The sequence below is a fragment of the Sceloporus occidentalis genome, unplaced genomic scaffold (genome assembly GCF_023333645.1).
Source record: "Sceloporus occidentalis isolate IW3139 unplaced genomic scaffold, rSceOcc1.0.p SCAF_7, whole genome shotgun sequence".
NCBI classification, from domain to species: domain Eukaryota; kingdom Metazoa; phylum Chordata; class Lepidosauria; order Squamata; family Phrynosomatidae; genus Sceloporus; species Sceloporus occidentalis.
In genome coordinates this window covers 23,728,101-23,744,986 of record NW_028316987.1, presented here as the reverse complement: position 1 = coordinate 23,744,986, position 16,886 = coordinate 23,728,101, and the positions used below count along the sequence as shown (strand labels likewise).

The 16,886-nt window shown below is 37.0% G+C and overlaps 1 protein-coding gene across 6 annotated transcripts in view; it reads left to right on the top strand.

The window, feature by feature from the left end:
• LOC149309402 (transmembrane protein 245-like) overlaps positions 1-16,886 on the top strand; it is an 84,761-nt gene that overhangs the window by 29,661 nt on the left and 38,214 nt on the right. For 3 of the 6 annotated variants that reach the window (XM_089532366.1, XM_089532370.1, XM_089532371.1), the window contains exons 7-12: positions 752-775; positions 8,956-9,060; positions 10,249-10,331; positions 13,851-13,941; positions 14,660-14,758; positions 15,132-15,263. In XM_089532366.1, coding sequence (XP_089388492.1) covers positions 752-775; positions 8,956-9,060; positions 10,249-10,331; positions 13,851-13,941; positions 14,660-14,758; positions 15,132-15,263 — 534 coding nt within the window. The remainder of the gene's footprint in view (positions 1-751; positions 776-8,955; positions 9,061-10,248; positions 10,332-13,850; positions 13,942-14,659; positions 14,759-15,131; positions 15,264-16,886) is intronic. The other 3 variants (XM_089532367.1, XM_089532368.1, XM_089532369.1) reach the window with 2 other exon arrangements.

Genomic DNA, 16,886 nt, shown 5'->3' with positions numbered 1-16,886 from the left:
CTAATTTTCACTGTAATTTTTCACTGAATTTTAGGCACATTAATATCTCCATTTCCAATACCTGGGGTCTTTAACTGAATGCAGCTTTTTCAACCCTTTTAAGCATTTCAACAATGCTTCACAAAGTTTGCCATCTTTGTGTGATAATTGTTGCACATAAATTGGATAACAATAATAAGCACACTTTAGCTCAAGAGTATCAGTTAAGTGTGCTTTTATTTTTCTAAATACATGGCATTTGAACACTGAAATTCTGGACCATGTCAACCAATCAGGTCAGAATGCACAGGGAAGCCATTGAAATCCATAAACACCAGGACAACTTCAACAAAAAAGAAGAAATCCTTAAAGTGAACGAAGTTTGGCTACCAGTCCTGAAAAACCCCAAAATCAAGACTCAGCAAATGCAAATGAAAACTACTCCAGGTGTGGTGGGTTTCCCAGCAGACAATGGATCATTAATCAGCTGCTGGTGAATTATCAGGAATAAATTCTTCTACAACATTGCCTCGTAGTCCAAAAACCCCCACAAAAACATTGCATTTTTCCTGGTTGAAAAATTGTTTTGATGGTTTCTGCCACTTTTTTCTAACAGTGATGAGCCTCTGAGTCTGGAATAGTTCCATTTCATTCCTTAAGACAACTTTGTGTGTTTTGTTTCATTTTTGGACTACAATTGCATTCTCCAATAATCCTTCCCTGTCTTCTTGTCTTTTTCTCTTCTCTGTTTTCCCACTTTCCTTCCCCCAAGCTGTGGCATTGGCTTAATAAGAAGGTAAATAAGTAGAGTTTGTTTTTCAGCATGAAAGATGTGCTTTGTGTCCATTTTGCTTTTGTTTTTGCTGGTAACATGGCTTGTTCCTTATTTGTATCACAACCGTCTTATCGTAACAGGTTATGATATAAGCTACAGAAGGTCATTCAATGATATCTAATTCCTTTGGCACACTTGATGAAATATGTCATGCAGAATGATTGTGTACCAGCTACCCACATTTAACTGTGTTATTTATATCTAATTGAGAAGACTGAGATCCATCTAGTTCATGATTGTATACACAGAAGGTTTGAACTATGTGGAAACCTGACAAAGTCATGGGCGGGATACAAACCGCCAAATAGTACGTCATCAATACGTACTAGGGTTAGGAAGGGGCGGTGCTTCCGCACCCCCCTAACCCTAATACGTATTGAATACGTACAAGATGGCGGCGCCCTGTTCATACGGGTGCAGCCATCTTGACGTATCGGACGCTGAGCGTCCGTACGCGTCGCGTCCTTCGTGACGTAGCGAGTGCGCCCCTGGCGCCTCGCTACGTCGCAAACGCGACTCCAAAAGAAGCTCCATTTTGGAGCTTCTTTCTTTGCTCCGCGCGGGAGCTGCGCGGTTTGGCTGCTGCAGCTCCCGCACGGAGCAAACGGCGGTGGCGGGAAAGCGCCGCAAAGCGGCGGTTTGTATCCCGCCTTAGTTTCATTTTAAGTAAAATTATTTCCATGTGAGAGGTCTGCAGAGTGGCCAAGCTGCATGTTTTGCTTCCAAAAGTGCATATTGGAAAGGAAGAGTAATGGGAAGGGTCTTGACACGAAAGAAGCAGTGAGAAAAGGGTGTCTGAACGTTTCTCTTGCTGTTTTTCCTCTTGCCCTGAAGACATTCTTGAGAAACACAGGAATGAGGTAGCAGAAGAATTGCAGTGAATAGTTAAAATTTAAACTGTACTAATCACCTCTCACCTATGAATGTCTTCTGCTTCACCTTGGGAAATTCATTGCTTTCTTTCCATCATGTAATTCCCCCCTAGAGCCAGTGTTATGTAATAGTTTGTGCATTAGACTATGACACGAAAACCCACTGTGTGACTCTGAGCCTCAGCCTCAGAGGAAGACACGGTGGAAAACTTCTCTGAAGAAACCTTGCCAAGAAACCCTGGTGGCAGGTTCATCTTAACACAGAAATGACTTATGGCAACCCTGGATGTACACAGACTGATTGTTGAATGATCTATACTAAATCCCTTCCTGATATTGATATCAAGCTGACTGGCCAGTAAATGCGTAGGCTCTCTTTTTTGCTGTATTTGAAGGTGAGGATATTTTGAGATGTGTTCTCCAAGAATTCTCAAAGATCATTGACAGTGGCTCTGAGATTACTTCTACTTTTAGTACCTTTGGATGCAATGTAGCTGGCCCTGAAGGCTTGAATTCATTTAAAATAGCTAGATATTGCGAGCAAGTGTGGTGTAGTGGTTTGAGCGTTGGACTATGATTCTGGAGACCATGGCTCAAATCCCTGCTTGCGCATAGAAACCCATTGGGTGACCTTGGGTAAATCACACTGTCTGAGCCTCAGAGGAAGGCAGAGTTAAGCTCTCTGAACAGATTTTGCCAAGAAAACCCAGTGATGGGTTCTCTTAGGGTTGCCATAAATTGGGAATCACTTGAAAGCACACAACAACAAAGTTCCACCTATTGCCTCACATTGGCTTTTGGGGATACAATGTTTCTGAAAGAAAGTGAAGGTAAAGCTTCCTGTTTTCAAGTTCAAAGAAGCATAACAAAACGTAACTAACGGGCAATCATTGAGCCAAAGTAGTATTTAAATAAGATTTCTTTTGTAGGCCTCATGACTACAAACCACTGAATTGAGAATAAATGTGGATATTTATTCTGCACCCTATCTCACAGTATATCTAAATGTTTTATTGGAAGGTGGCCAACTCAAGACATACTTAAAATATTCACCATGCTTCTTTTGTCAAATTACACTGTGTAATTGATATACAGAAATGCAGTTAGTTCTGAGCAAACCACAAAGGATTTCAGTTGCATGATAGATTAAAATTTAAATTTGAAAGTAAATTAAATACTTAACTATCCCCCAGCATTTAATTTGACATTATCAATCTGCCTGTCACAGTCAGGTGACCCTTTTACTGTTCTAGCTGAAAATAAAGGTAGGATTTCATTTCAAAATACCTTCATTTTAATTTTCATACAGTAGGACAAACAGGCTTTTGTAGTTCTGCTTCTGATGTTAAGCAAACAAAAAAAATCTATGAGCTGTCTCTTTTCTTTGCATTCATCTTAATCTCACATCATGTTCACCCACCGCTCGTAAGGGGTCTGGAATTAATAAATGCCTCCTTCATCACTAGAACAGGTGTTAGTATCAATTTGATTGCTATCTCTTGCTATACCAGGAATGTCCATGGTTTCTACTTCCCAGTAATTCTCCCCGTTCCTGAAATCTAAGAATTCTCTTTCTAAGGCATCTTCAATTAGATATTTTCTAAGTCCTTCTGAAAAAGTCTGGTTTGTTGCCATAGTTTAGCTCTTCACATAAATGTACAAAGAGTAGGGTGTACATGAACAACTTGAGACTCTAGCATTATACAGAAAAGTATGTTGTTAGGGCAAAAAGTCTGAGAACACATGATTGATGAAAAACAACCCATCATTTGGCAGATGGTTAGGCCTTGGGAAGATAATCAAAGAAAAGAAAAGCCAGATACCTAGGGGAAATTACCAAAACAGCCACGTAAGTGGTACACCCATATAAAATGTATGATACAGGAAAAATTCTAGGACTTTCTCTTACCTGATTTTTCAGACTTCCTGGACACAGAATGGATCCTCATTAGCTCAGGCTTGGTGAGGGCAGTTTACATGGATTCAGTGGGCAACATTTTACTACCCTTACCAGCCTCTCTTCTGGCCACAAATGTATCTGTGGTCAGGCTTTATAAAACTGAAAATGACCAAACATTCACTTCTGGTCTAATTCATATTTTTATAAAGCAAAGCAGGGGACCGTGTTTTATATAGATTCTAAAGATGTCCAAGAGTGAAGTTCTCCTCTTTATGATGGACATTTTTGGGTTGAAGTAGGGATACAGGATTTGTGGTTGCTGTGTGCCTTCAAGTGTTTCTGATTAACAATCCTAAGGTGAGTTTATCACAGGGTTTTCTTGGCAAGATTTGTTCAGAGGCAGTCTGCTTTTGCCTTCTGCTGAGGCTGAGACAGTGTGGCCATTGGTTATCTCCCTGTTAATTTCAGTCAGAAGATATTTGAATTGTGATAGCACTGTGTGTGTGTGTGTGTGTGTGTGTGTATATATATATATATATATGTTTGCATTTGTTTGTGTATTATACATATTTTTACATGCACACATATACACAAAGAGAGAGAACACAAAGGAGAAATGACTGCACAGCTGTTGAAGACCACATGATTGCTAGAATAATGTAGATATTTTAAACAGCTGCTAGGGTCTGCCATATAGCAGTGCTAAAGCAATCTGAATTTCTTGAAATACGTAGGCATAATTCTCCAGCATTTTTAACAAATAAGAAATGAACTAATGCAAGATATTAGTACTGAAATTTCATTGCACATTTATTTTGTACTTTTTGTACTTTGGTTGCAAAAGCAAAAATTTTGGTATCAAGTTTGTTTGTTTTAAAGTCATGTTTAGAAGAGGTTCCATTGACTTTTTTTTTAAACATACATGAATTACCTTCTGTAGCTTAACTACTTGGGTTTCTCTAAAATGGTAATAATTATGGCAGCTGTTTTGAATTGCTGTAATCACTTGCATTACTTACTTGAATATGAAACTAAAACACTAATGGTCAGTATATTTCTGTTTATGGTGGAGGGAATCCAACCATTGATTAGGGTAGTGTGGTAAGCAGTAGGGAAATCGGTGTTCATTGAACAGTAAAGTAAGTTTAGTTTATTGTTTATTGTTTTTTTGCCACTTTGCCAGTTTAGATGCAGACAGACACCAAGCTTGTTAGGAAAAGTCAAGTCTGAGCAGTAAACTGTCAGATGACTTTTGCTTAAAAACAAAGTGGTACATTTAATTGCTCCCAGCCCATATTGATAGGAAAATGGAGCACTGTACATATATTTATTCTGACCCCTTAAGACTGTATATACTTATGTATAAGTCTAGAAATTTTAGCTAAAAACCTGACCAAAAAATCTGAATTGACTTATCCATGAGTCAATGTATGTACTGTACACTAACATTAAAAAAGGAACCATCTGCTGGTGCAAGGCAAGAATATAATCTGTTCTGGAAGCACTGATCTCCTCTATTCTCTTATTTATCCAGCCTTTAGGGTGAGCACATACAGTTATGCCTGCTGGAATTTTGTAAGTTCTTTGGCATTGTTTTCCTTTGCTTCTTCCTTTAGATCCTTTGTTACATGCCCCTACATTTTACGCTTGACGTATCTATGGGTCATATCAAAATCCATAATTTTAGCTCCCAAACCTGCCCTCAATTTATACCTAAAATTGACTTATAGTTGAGTGTATATTAAGAGCGTGAGCCTATGGGGGTTACACCTTTCCCACTTTCTGTATTGTACAGAAATTCCCACCACTATTATTTTAACCGTGTCTGAGGGCTTATGTTGATATTTACCTTCATCATGTTTAATACTAAACAAGGTTTCCTATTAACTAAGTATAACATTGGTTTCAAGAGCATTATCTGTACATCGGCTTTTATGTTCTTTCTGAATATGGTGATTTCTGAATTGGCCTAAACGGGAGCAGCAAAGAAACTGGAGCAGCTAAGTATGAAGATGGTGTAGTTGTCTGCTTGTACTGGGGGAATGGGTTCATTATTCTGCTAATAATAATACAGTAAGAGCCAGTTTCTTTTCAATAATGTGTACATTCCACCTTTATGCATACAATCACACATATTTTGCTACCATCCTACTTTAATTGTGAGGACCTCATAGGGAATTGGAAGCTTTTCAGTTTCTGTCAGTATTACCCTAATGATACTTTCTATTCTCTACACCCACCTTGCCCAGATTGTCTTTTCTCTTCTGGCTACATTTTCATAAGGGTTAGGAAGATGTGATTCAGGTAGTCAACTATAGATAAGCAGAATCTAATGATAGCAAGTGAGACAGTCAGCATATTCCCATGGAAAATACTCCACTGTGTATAAATGCTGTTTGACTGAAAGTACTTTCCCTCTCTGGCTGACCTTAGGACACCAGTTCAGTTGCATTATATGTTAAACATTTTTTGCACACACATGCTTTGTATCAGGGTTTACAAATTACTTCTCTAAAATCAAGAAAGGCAAGGCTACATTAAAAACATACAATAGGACTTTCTCTTAAAGGATACCTATCTGTATTAAATCAGAGACAAGTATTAGTTCAGTAAAGTCTTACGATATAGGTTTTCCTTAGCTTGTATCATGACTACAGGTAATAGATCACATCGTGCAATCTCAATATTCATTTTTAAAAACCTGATGCAAGGTTTTTAAAAAAATAATTTTCTGCCTTTTACTCTGCACTTTTGAAGTGCTTTTGAGCAGTTTTGAAGTCTTGCTTTTAAGTGGCATACAGTATATGAAATCTCTTTGACAGTCAGATCACTCCTAGTTCTCTTTTGGAATAATTACATCTGTATGATGTTTATAGTGTTTGTAGATGAAGGGAAGGTTTGAAGACTTTTGATAGAAGGGGAAGGAGAAATCTTTATTTTAAAAAATCAACAAGTTCAAATCAACAAGTTCATAAATGCTCTATACTCTTTCTGTTTCAATGTAGTTACATTTGCTCTTGCATCAATATTTACACCACGTCCAGTGAATGCATGAGGGCTGCCCTCCAGTCATCCCAGTGCATTACTTATTTCTCCCCACAGGGCACCAATCCTTTGTTGTGCCCATGTCACACTATTATTAATATGCAATAGTAGTACACCTTATGAAGAACTGATTGCCACAGACACCTGCTTCTATAGCTGGAAATGTGCTGTTGGAGGGATGAGTCAAGGCCCCACCAATAAAAGTGCTTGCCAGTATTCACATGCTTAGTTGCCCCCATCATGCTCCTCCCTCCTTTACAACATTAGTGAGCCACATGTTAGTAAAATGGTGGTAGCATGTCAGCATACCCCAATCCTTCTCATATAGCTACAGTTGACCCAGTTTTAAAATGCTGTCTGTTTATGTTGTGGTTTATGCTCTGATAGAATGGAGGAATAGAGCGGAACTTAGATTTAATGTATCACATTATACGCAGTATTATGTGTAACACATGATAATTACACAAAACAAACCTGTAACAGTGATTCCCAAAGTGGGTGGTGGTAGAAAGATCAGGGGGGTGGTGAGTGGAAAGGGGGCAGCAAGGGGGTAATGAAGAAAGAAAAGGAGTGGCAGAGGGGCTTTCAGTCAAAATATTGCTGCACAAGAAAGACAAAGGGAACCAGCCACCTTAGGACCATAGAGTACTTCATGAAGCTAGTTATGACATAAACAAATCCTTAACAACTGCTTCGTCCTTCTAACTCCTGAAGCTGGAGGCTGCTGTCTCCCATTCATACAAGATGCTCCAGGGATTCTTCTTCTCCTAAGTCCCAAAGTAAAAGGCTGTTGTTGGAATGGGAGACAGCAGCCTCCAGCATTGGAAGTGGGGTGTATGAGGAATCCAGGGATTCTTTGTCCTCCTAACTCCTGAAGCAGAATCCCTGGATTCCTCCTCCTTCCGAAGCTGGAGGCTGCTATCTTTTTTGTGTTCTTTTTACTCCTATTTACTCCTTTTGCTATTTCTTTTATCTTGACTGCTGTATATATAGTTAAGCTGAAAAGGAGAATGAATTCTACTTAATTTTTTTAAGTAATTAAATTGTTAGCATATTTTATTTTCTTTTTTGTTATGCATCATAGTTTTATATACTTTCAGGTTGTTTGGAGTATATTTCACTTTCTCTCTCTTTCAAATTTTTAGACTATCAGATGTGAGCCAGGGCGGTGTAGTGGTTTGAGTGTTAGATCACAACTCTGGAGACCAGGGTTTGAATCCTGGTTCAGCCATGTAAACCCACTGGGTGACCTTAAGCAAATAACAGTCTCTCAGCCTCAGAGGATGGTAATGTCAACCCCCCCCCCCCCCTGAAGAAACTTGCCAAGAAAGCCCTGTGATAGTCTTGCCTTAGGGTCACCATAAATCAGAAATGACTTGAAGGCACACAGCAATAGCAGCAGCAACAACAATATGCCATAAAACTTCTAAGTGAATGTTAAGAGTCCTTTGAGATTAGTAGAATGCAGCTGTTAAATGGATCCTCTAATGCACAATCTTATAACAATCTTTACTGCTGACTTTAGAAACATGTGTGCTGGAAACTTTTAAAAGATTCAAGTAAGCCATTACAGCACAGCTGTATGTTCTCCTTTCTACTGTAGTACCAATTTATAGAGATTTTGTGTGTATATGTGGAAACTTATATCTAACTTACACGTAGGTTTTACTCATATAGTCCTTCACATACGTAGGTTTATCTAGGCTACTTCCAGCCTTGAATATTAACAGTGTTCTTTACAATTTCCTGAAGTTTGTGGGCTTCTGTAAAATCGAAGCAGTTAGTATTAGTGAGTGTTCTTTGAAGGCAGTTGCTTAATATGTGGGTGGTTATAGGTTGCATCTTGCAGTAGCAAATGGGCTAAGGAACCTCATGTTCAAAACCTTGTCAGTTTGTTCAAACTTTTGTATTTGTTAACTGAAAGGCGTTTGAGACTTACTGTTCTTGAAAGTCCTTTGTGGTTACAAGGGCACATTTAGCAGCTGATCATGAGCCTTCCTTTACATGAACTGATAATGGACATTTGATTATTGAGTGCAAGAAGAGGAAAAATTGAATTTGTTTGGTAGGAAATGTTAAATTTCTGGCTGTTTTTCTAGCAGTTCATTTAATGAGGTGCAAAATCACTTTCATCTTTTTTATAAAAAACATGTTCATGCTGCTAAAGTGTAAATACAGTGAAATTGGCATCCAGTCTTGCGGTCAGTCTCTCCATAAGTGAAGATCTCACTGAGGTGGAAAGCTGCTAGAAGTACCAGAGTACATTTTCACATTACTTTGATTTCTTAGTATTCAGCTTTTCCCCCCTTTTTTGTTCTTCACAGATGATCGTATGGTTGGAGAAAATGCTAGATAAAATCATTAGCATATTCATTATATTTCTACTAGTAATAGGCACTCTCCTGCTGGCCCTGCTTCTCACAGCAAAGGTATTGTTTGCATTTAAGCAGTGTTACTGATTTAATTTACAAACTGTTCATTCAAGTCTACAGAGATCATTGATGTTCAGTGCTTTTGGTTCCACTTAAAACCTCAATAAACTGACCTCATTGACTTAATCAGTATAAATGCCTGCTGATTAAATGTTGATAAGCAATTGCCTGTTGTAAAAATAAATATGTTAACTACACAAAATGAAACTGTAAACATTAAAAATAGTACAAAAATATTGTGATGAATAAACTTAAATTATAAGTTATAAGATAAGCTAAGAAAAAAAAATACAGTAAATAGATTAGTTAAGGACAAGGTCCATAGATCAGTGGTAAAACATCATTGCCATTTATTATTCAGTTATTAAACATGTAAAATTTTCTTTGGAGGGGTAATTGAAATTGGCATTGGCATTTCCGTGCCAAGGTAAAATATGCCTCTTCTCTGGGGATGTGAATAATATTTTCAAAATTTCTCATTATTGATGAGACAAGAATCACTAGCCTCTGCAAGAATTCTCTTCTCTAGCACAAGGATGAGATATGGATCATATCACTTTTCATCAGATCTGTTGTATAAAGCCTTCTGTCCTTCCCTTTTGTCAAGCAAAGTATAGACACACAGCAAACAATAGGACTGTGTGATTGATCAGAAAGATGGAAGCAGCTATCTGATGCTTTTATAAAAATTTAAAGCAGCAACTTAACAACTGTTGTACATTAACTATACACTATGCATCATTCACACACTTTATGCAATTTTCAGCAAAAAGAATTCTTATGAAAACAAAATTTGTCATGACAAAACAAAAACATTTTGCCTGTCTCATTAGCATGGAGGGGGAAAAGGAGAGTTTCTTGTTTTTACATACAAGAATGAGACAATTAAGGATTTGTTTTCCTCCTCACTGTCTTTTCAGGCCAATGGTTATAATTTGGCTTTATCCTCTTTGATTTTGGATTTTTGTGCTCAGTTTAATTTTATCTTGTTGATTCTTTAAGTTGTTTCTATTGTCTTATTATTTCTACCTTGAGTGCTGTAGATATTTAGATATAAATAAAATAAATAATACTATTTATTGTTCCAGACTTTTCTCCTTTCTTTCTTTATTGTATATTTGGGACATGCTGTGTGCAACTTGGCATTAATTTCATTTAGATATTTCTTCTCTGTAATGAATTTAGGTGCACCAAGAAAGTGTACATATGATTGAAGTTACAAGCAGCTTGATTAATGAAACTGTAGCCAATCATCCAGAATGGGCTAGGTAAGAATACTAAAATTTTGTATCTGTACATTTGTGTGCAGACTTCTTCAAGTCCACTGTTGACTTATGCACCACCCCATGGTTTTCATAGGTATTCCTTAGACAAGGAACGCTCAGGTGTGGTTTTGCCAGTTCCTTACTCTGAAATATAATCTGTAGCAGAGCATTCATTGGCAGTCTCTCATCCAACCAGTAACTAGGGCTGATCCTGCTTAGCTTCCAAGACCAGACAGGATCTAGAGCCTTTTGTATTTAGGCCCACTGAAATTATAGTGACAGAATTTAAAAACCAAGTCTTCTAAATTCCAAATACCTTAGCATATGAATGGTCTCTTAATCTTGCTTGGCATTGAGGACTGGGAGTGTGATTATGAAATGAGGGAGAAAATGGACTCTGAAGTAGGAAGTGTTTTGTTTGGACAAAGTTATGGGTACTGAACAGAGAACTGTACTGATGTATCCATATCTCATTAATATTTGAGCAGTGCTGATTTATACAGAGCTGGTCTGAAAACCAAGATCCCATAGTTTTCAGCACTGTAAATATAGATGCTGGATCTCATGCCTCTAAAATCAGTGGTGCAATAAGCAGTTTTAACTCATCCATAGCCTTCAGCTGATCTATTGCACAATGGTTGATTAGTCAGTGATTGGTTGCACTTTATGGACTGCAGTTCAGCAACCTATCACAAACACAACTGTTTGTGCAGCTGTATTTATATAGTATTAGCATAGTGTCCCTGCATGTTTCTAATCTAGATATCTCAAATAAATCTATGTATGAAGAAAGTCAAAGAGGAAAGTGCAAATGCAGGTTTACAGTTGAACATTAATAAAAATAATAAAATATGTTATAAATCTAAATAAAAATTCTTAATAGATTTTTATTAATAAAATATATATTATACATTTTTATTATTAATAAAAATAATTAGAGATGAATTCTAAAGATACTGTGGACAGCTCTAAAAAGATAAATCAATGGGTCCCCAAGCAAATCCAGTGTGAATTGTCCCTAGAATCCAAGATGATTAAGCTGAGATGGTCATACTTTGGATACATCATGAGAAGGCATGATTCAGTAGAAAAGACAATGATGCTTGATAAGATAGAAGGCAGTAGGAAAAGAGGAAGAGCACATTACAGATAGATGCAGTCAGTCAAGAAAGTCATGGCCATGTATCTGCAAGACCTGAGCAGAGCTGTTGATGATAGGGTGACTGGAAGGTCTCTCATTAATAGGTCTTGATAAGTTGAAGTCTTCTTGTTGATGTCAGATAGATGGCAGTCAGCTTAACGGCAGTTAACAAATGACCTCTCCCATCACTTTGTTAAGCCTACTTTTTCCTAACTTTATGCAGTGAAAACAGCAGAAACCCTTACATCATTGTAAGGAGTTTATCACACGAAGGAGATTGGGAGTCTATCCTGTGAATATCCCGGAAAAATCATGTAATTGCGCAAAACAATTTAATAAATAATAAATAATAACAAAACATTTATATCCCGCTTTTTAAAAAAACAATCAAAGCGGCTAACAGCATATAAAAACATACAATAATATCATATACACAGTATCCCTCCCCCTTAAAAAAGAATTAAACAATTTGCAATTAAAACTACATAGGATATTAAAATATAAAATCTAATAGTCGTGGGTGGAGTCATAACATAATACATAGATATCAATAGTGTATGGGAGTGGTGGTTGTGTGATTGTTATATGTCCAGGACTTTATTCCGGAAAGGTCTGCTGGAAGAGGTCCATCTTAACAGCTTTCTTAAAAGCACCTAAACTGGTAATTTGACAGATCTCATTCGGCAGCCCATTTTACAGACTGTGAACGGTTGCAGAAAAAGTCCTCTGGGACTTTTCACATGACGTTGCACAAAAACCACCATTAGAGTGGTCACAAAGAAGCATTAACACACATCTTTTTACTTTTGGGATTTTAGCAACAATGCATTTCCAATATCACCTTATTTGCGCAATTATGTGTGATTATCATTCGCACAATTACTCATCATTTTCGCTTTATTTGTGGGATGCTTTAAATGCGCTTTAATCTCTCTTTAATGCCAAAATTAGCCCTAGTGTGATAAACGTCTAAGACAAAATTTCTGAGAATTCAGCTTGTCATAATGAGCAAACATCCTCCTTCAGAATTCTCAGTTTTCTTGCTTGGCACTTTCTTCTTTTAAGTGTGACTAAACAAACCATGTTTGTCCAAACCAACTACTGTGTATGGTTTATTTATATTTATACCTGCACTGCAATCTCTCTTCTAACAATCTAGAATCATAAGCCACAATTTGTTTTTGACTTGCAAAGGGAAGACCAAGACAGAGGCAGTTTAGACACAAAAAATGTCTTTGGTAAACAAACCCCAGCGCAAAGTTCCCAAGTGAATTTGAAATGTACTCCAAAATGACTACTTTTCCAATCTCTCGTGTAACAAGTTAGTTTGATTCTCAGAATTACAAGTTGCTATGGACTGAGGACACTGTTGAACAAAATAATTTGTAGTGTATATTTAATTTGGCATCCATTTTTGAGTAAAAGATTAATAAATTATTATAAAACTGTTAAGTAAATAATAATACCAATCATTCTTACTATTCCTATTCTTATTTCATACTTTCCTGTTACTTTTAAATTTGTGTTACTGCATTTTTCTGGGGAAGAAGACCATAGCTTTCATCAGATTCTTAGTGAGATCCATGGCTCAAAAAAGGTGAAGAATCACCAGAGTAGACATATGCTATTTACCCTTTATTTATCATGGTTTGACATTTACTTTTTGAGGAAAGCAATTACTTTTAAGGAAAGAGTAAAAATGATAAAATAGTAGAACTGGTGAGTAAAGAATAAGGAGAGGACATAGTATCAATAATAGTACAGCATATTCCTAGTAGGCACATGCCATTTTCCTTCTGTCTATGGCCTGTTACAGACAGCCAAAATAAAGCTGCTTCGAGTCACTTTGGAGGTATGGTATTTCAATGATACATGCGTCCTAAGAGTCCAAAGGCCGCACCAAAGCCATGCTCCAGTCCTAAGGACTGGAGTGCAGCTTTGGTGAAGCTTCCAGACCTGTAGGGCTCATGCATCATTGAAATACCATACCTCCAAAGTGACTCGAAGCAGCTTTATTTTGGCTGTCTGTAACAGGCCAATGATAATCTAACGTTGTTAGAAAAGTGTGTATCTGTGTTATGGATATATTAAGCTGCAGCCATAAAAAAAAAAAAATCCAAGTTTCTAGTGCTTTCTAGAAGGCCTATGGGTTTGTGTTTCTTTGATGGAATCTCACAGTTCCAAATTCTGAAAACACTTTTGAATCTCAAAGGACTTCTGAATGTAAAACTTACAAGACATGGCCATCTCCTGTTCAGAGCATGTCAGACGTCTCAGTGGGTATGCCCGGTTGCCTTTCTGTATCTCATTTATTTAAAGCAGTGCACAATATTTGACATTTAATTGGATTTTTAAAAAAAACTTTATTTTTTATAAATTAGCTGGCTTCCTGAAGCTCAAGTTTTTCAAAAGGCTATGAATTCTGCTGCCAATAATGTGTATCAATATGGTCGAGAATGGATAACATATAAGGTAAGGTGAGATTAATCTTTGAATAATACTATTTTAATAATTGCACTATTTTTCTTTTATCTTTGCAAAAAGATCCCTGTATAGTAAATATTAGTACAGAATGAAATTGGGAATAAAATTTGATTTGACACCAGACACCAGTTCTTTAGGGATTTTTGCAATAATTTATAAAACAGAACATTTCCTTCTTACAAAAGTGTTTGCTGTATAATATAATATAAAAGGAGTGGAAATGAATCAATAGAGCAGCCAAAATTCAGCATTAAAATATAACAAAAATTTTTTAAAAAAGTTTGGGGGAAATGTAAAGATCTTTCCTAGTGAACATACATCAGACTCAATACTAGATAAGCGTCCCTGAAGAAACAGAGCACCAGCACTGAAAAGACCGTATTGCTTCTTAGTCCCATCTCATTTCTGAAGTATTGTGAGGATGATGTTTGTATTTGATATGAGCTCAGCACATGGGCAGTTTTGGGCTTGTAAAGTTCAAAGCTACCATATTAAACTGTGCTTGGAAATGGACTACAAAACTCCCAGTTCCTCTCTTAAACTTGTGATGCTTAAATTCATTCTCCTCAAATCTTTTGTTGTATGGCTTTATTGCGGGTTCATAAAATTGCTCCATCTCTGGTAATGTCTTCTGTCCCACCGTTGTATTCACCTTTACATTTCCTCTCATGGCTGTTTTGGTATAAAGTTCCATTTTGTTTTGTAGCTGCATAAAATATTAGGAGAAAAAGTGAACAACACTGCTGTAATTGAAAAGCAAGTGCTGGAGCTGTGGGACAGACTATATCATACGTGGTTTGTGAAAGTAAGTATCGTAGACATACTTGTAGTTTATTGAATCTAGTAAATGTAATGCTAATACAAGAATATTGAACCTGGGGGTTAGGAAGATCTTATGTTTAAATAAATTCGGACTCCTTTGATTCTCTAGTTACTTTGTAAATGTATGAGAAAGAATGGGAAGAAGATGCATACAATATACCTTCATTTCTCATTTCGCTCTGGATACAGTCCTAGGGGAAATTAATGATTGAACAGAACCCGAGTGTTACTTCTTTAAGCAGTGTCAGTAATGCATGCGAAATAATAATGTGTCCTTCATGTCTATGCATATATTTTATTCCAGTCCCCAGAATAGTCTCTGAGCAGTGGGTGAATGTTTTCCTTTTACTTTACAGAATGTATCTCACACAGGGAAACATAAAGGACAAAAACAGCTTTTACACCGTCAGAACAGCTGGCCAGGTGATATGCTTGATTGGCAAGATGTTGCTTCCTTTATACATGAGAACATAGAGACATTTCTTTCGGTATGTGTCTTTCACAGTAGAAGCAATAAGAGAAAATCCTGTTTTCAGAAGTAAAAAAAGCATCAATTGTGTAATTTCATTCCTTCATCTGGGTTTGCAGAGCTGGAATTTTTTCAAAAATTGATTGAAGTATTAATTCATTGACTCCCCCCTTTCGCTTTGTGTGAATTCCATAGAGTGCCAGATGAAATCTGCACTTAATCCTACTTACTTTTAACAAATTTGTTTTTTTTAGATGTTAGAATTTATCAGGGGATGGGTGCTTGTGTCTCTGCTAGATATAGGCAAACAGGGCTTAAGAGAAGTATCAGGATTGGAGAGAATGCATCACCTGGCTAATTAATCAATGCTAATACAATGAATTAAATTATTTCAATAATTAACAAAATGGTAACAAAATTAATCTTCCAGTTTCTAACCTTTAACATTAATGAGCTAATTATTAAATCTATGTTCCAAACTGTGCATGTGTGCATACATGTCCATACACACATGTATTTAAAGAAAAAAAAAACAGTGGCAAGGGGCAAACTCTCTTTCCATAGAGTTTGCTTTTTATTTTAAATCAAGGTTTGTGATTCACTTTTGTCTTTTTATCTCCATTGTCATATAATCACTCTTACCCTATCCCTCAACACAACAGGACATTAGGCTGGGAAAAGGTGTCTCTGTATTGTTTGACATAACCCCCCCCCCCATCTTCTGTTTTTCCAGAACTTTCCATCTACCAACTGTCTACCTCTTTTACCCTGTTCCCCACCCCCCCAAAAAAGTTTGCTTCATCCTTAGCTGTTTTTCTGTATGCTCCATTCCTCAGCTCACTGCCTGCACTGACATCCTTCAATTGTTTTCCTTTTCTTTTAGTCCTGTTCCCATTTGGCTTCCTACTCCTTCATGGCACTCTGTTCCCTGATGTCTGTTCCCTTGCCTGCCAGGACTACGCAGTTCCTCTTCCCTCACACTGGAAATTTGGCTGCACCTTCTGTCAAAGTTTATTTCACTTTCTTCACTAAAGCTACATTTTTTCTTGGTGTTCCAGAAATTAACTCTTTCCTAACAGTGTCTTTAGAAAATGACAGAAATATGTAACATTAGGACACCAGGTAATAAAATAACTTAATCTGGCATTTATTTCTGGAGGCACAGAGTTGTAACACTCCCCTGTCTGTGTAAACTGGCATTTGCATTCTGTATAATACTAAAAACTCTGTGGTGATTCCTTGACACTTGGGTATTGGAAAGTCTTTTGTTTTGTTTTGTTTTGTTAATCCTTCTGGATGTCATTGATGTATTGCTTTCCTTTGCAGTACATATTATACTGTGTTTATTCACTCAAACCACTACAAAAATGACTCAGGCTTTGCTGAACATCAACAAAAATGAATCAGCATGGATTTGTCATGCATAATTTGTCATGGCATTTAATATGCATTCTGTAAAATCTGCTTAAACATTAAGACAGAGTGGGTCATCCAGCCGTTGTTGAACAACTTTCAACATTCTTCAACATTGGCCGTTTGAGCCAAGGCTGATGGGAGTTGCAGTATGGCAACATCTGGATGGTGCAGATTATGATATCCTGAAGTAAGAACTGCTAAGTTATAACCTTTAACTGTCTTCTGG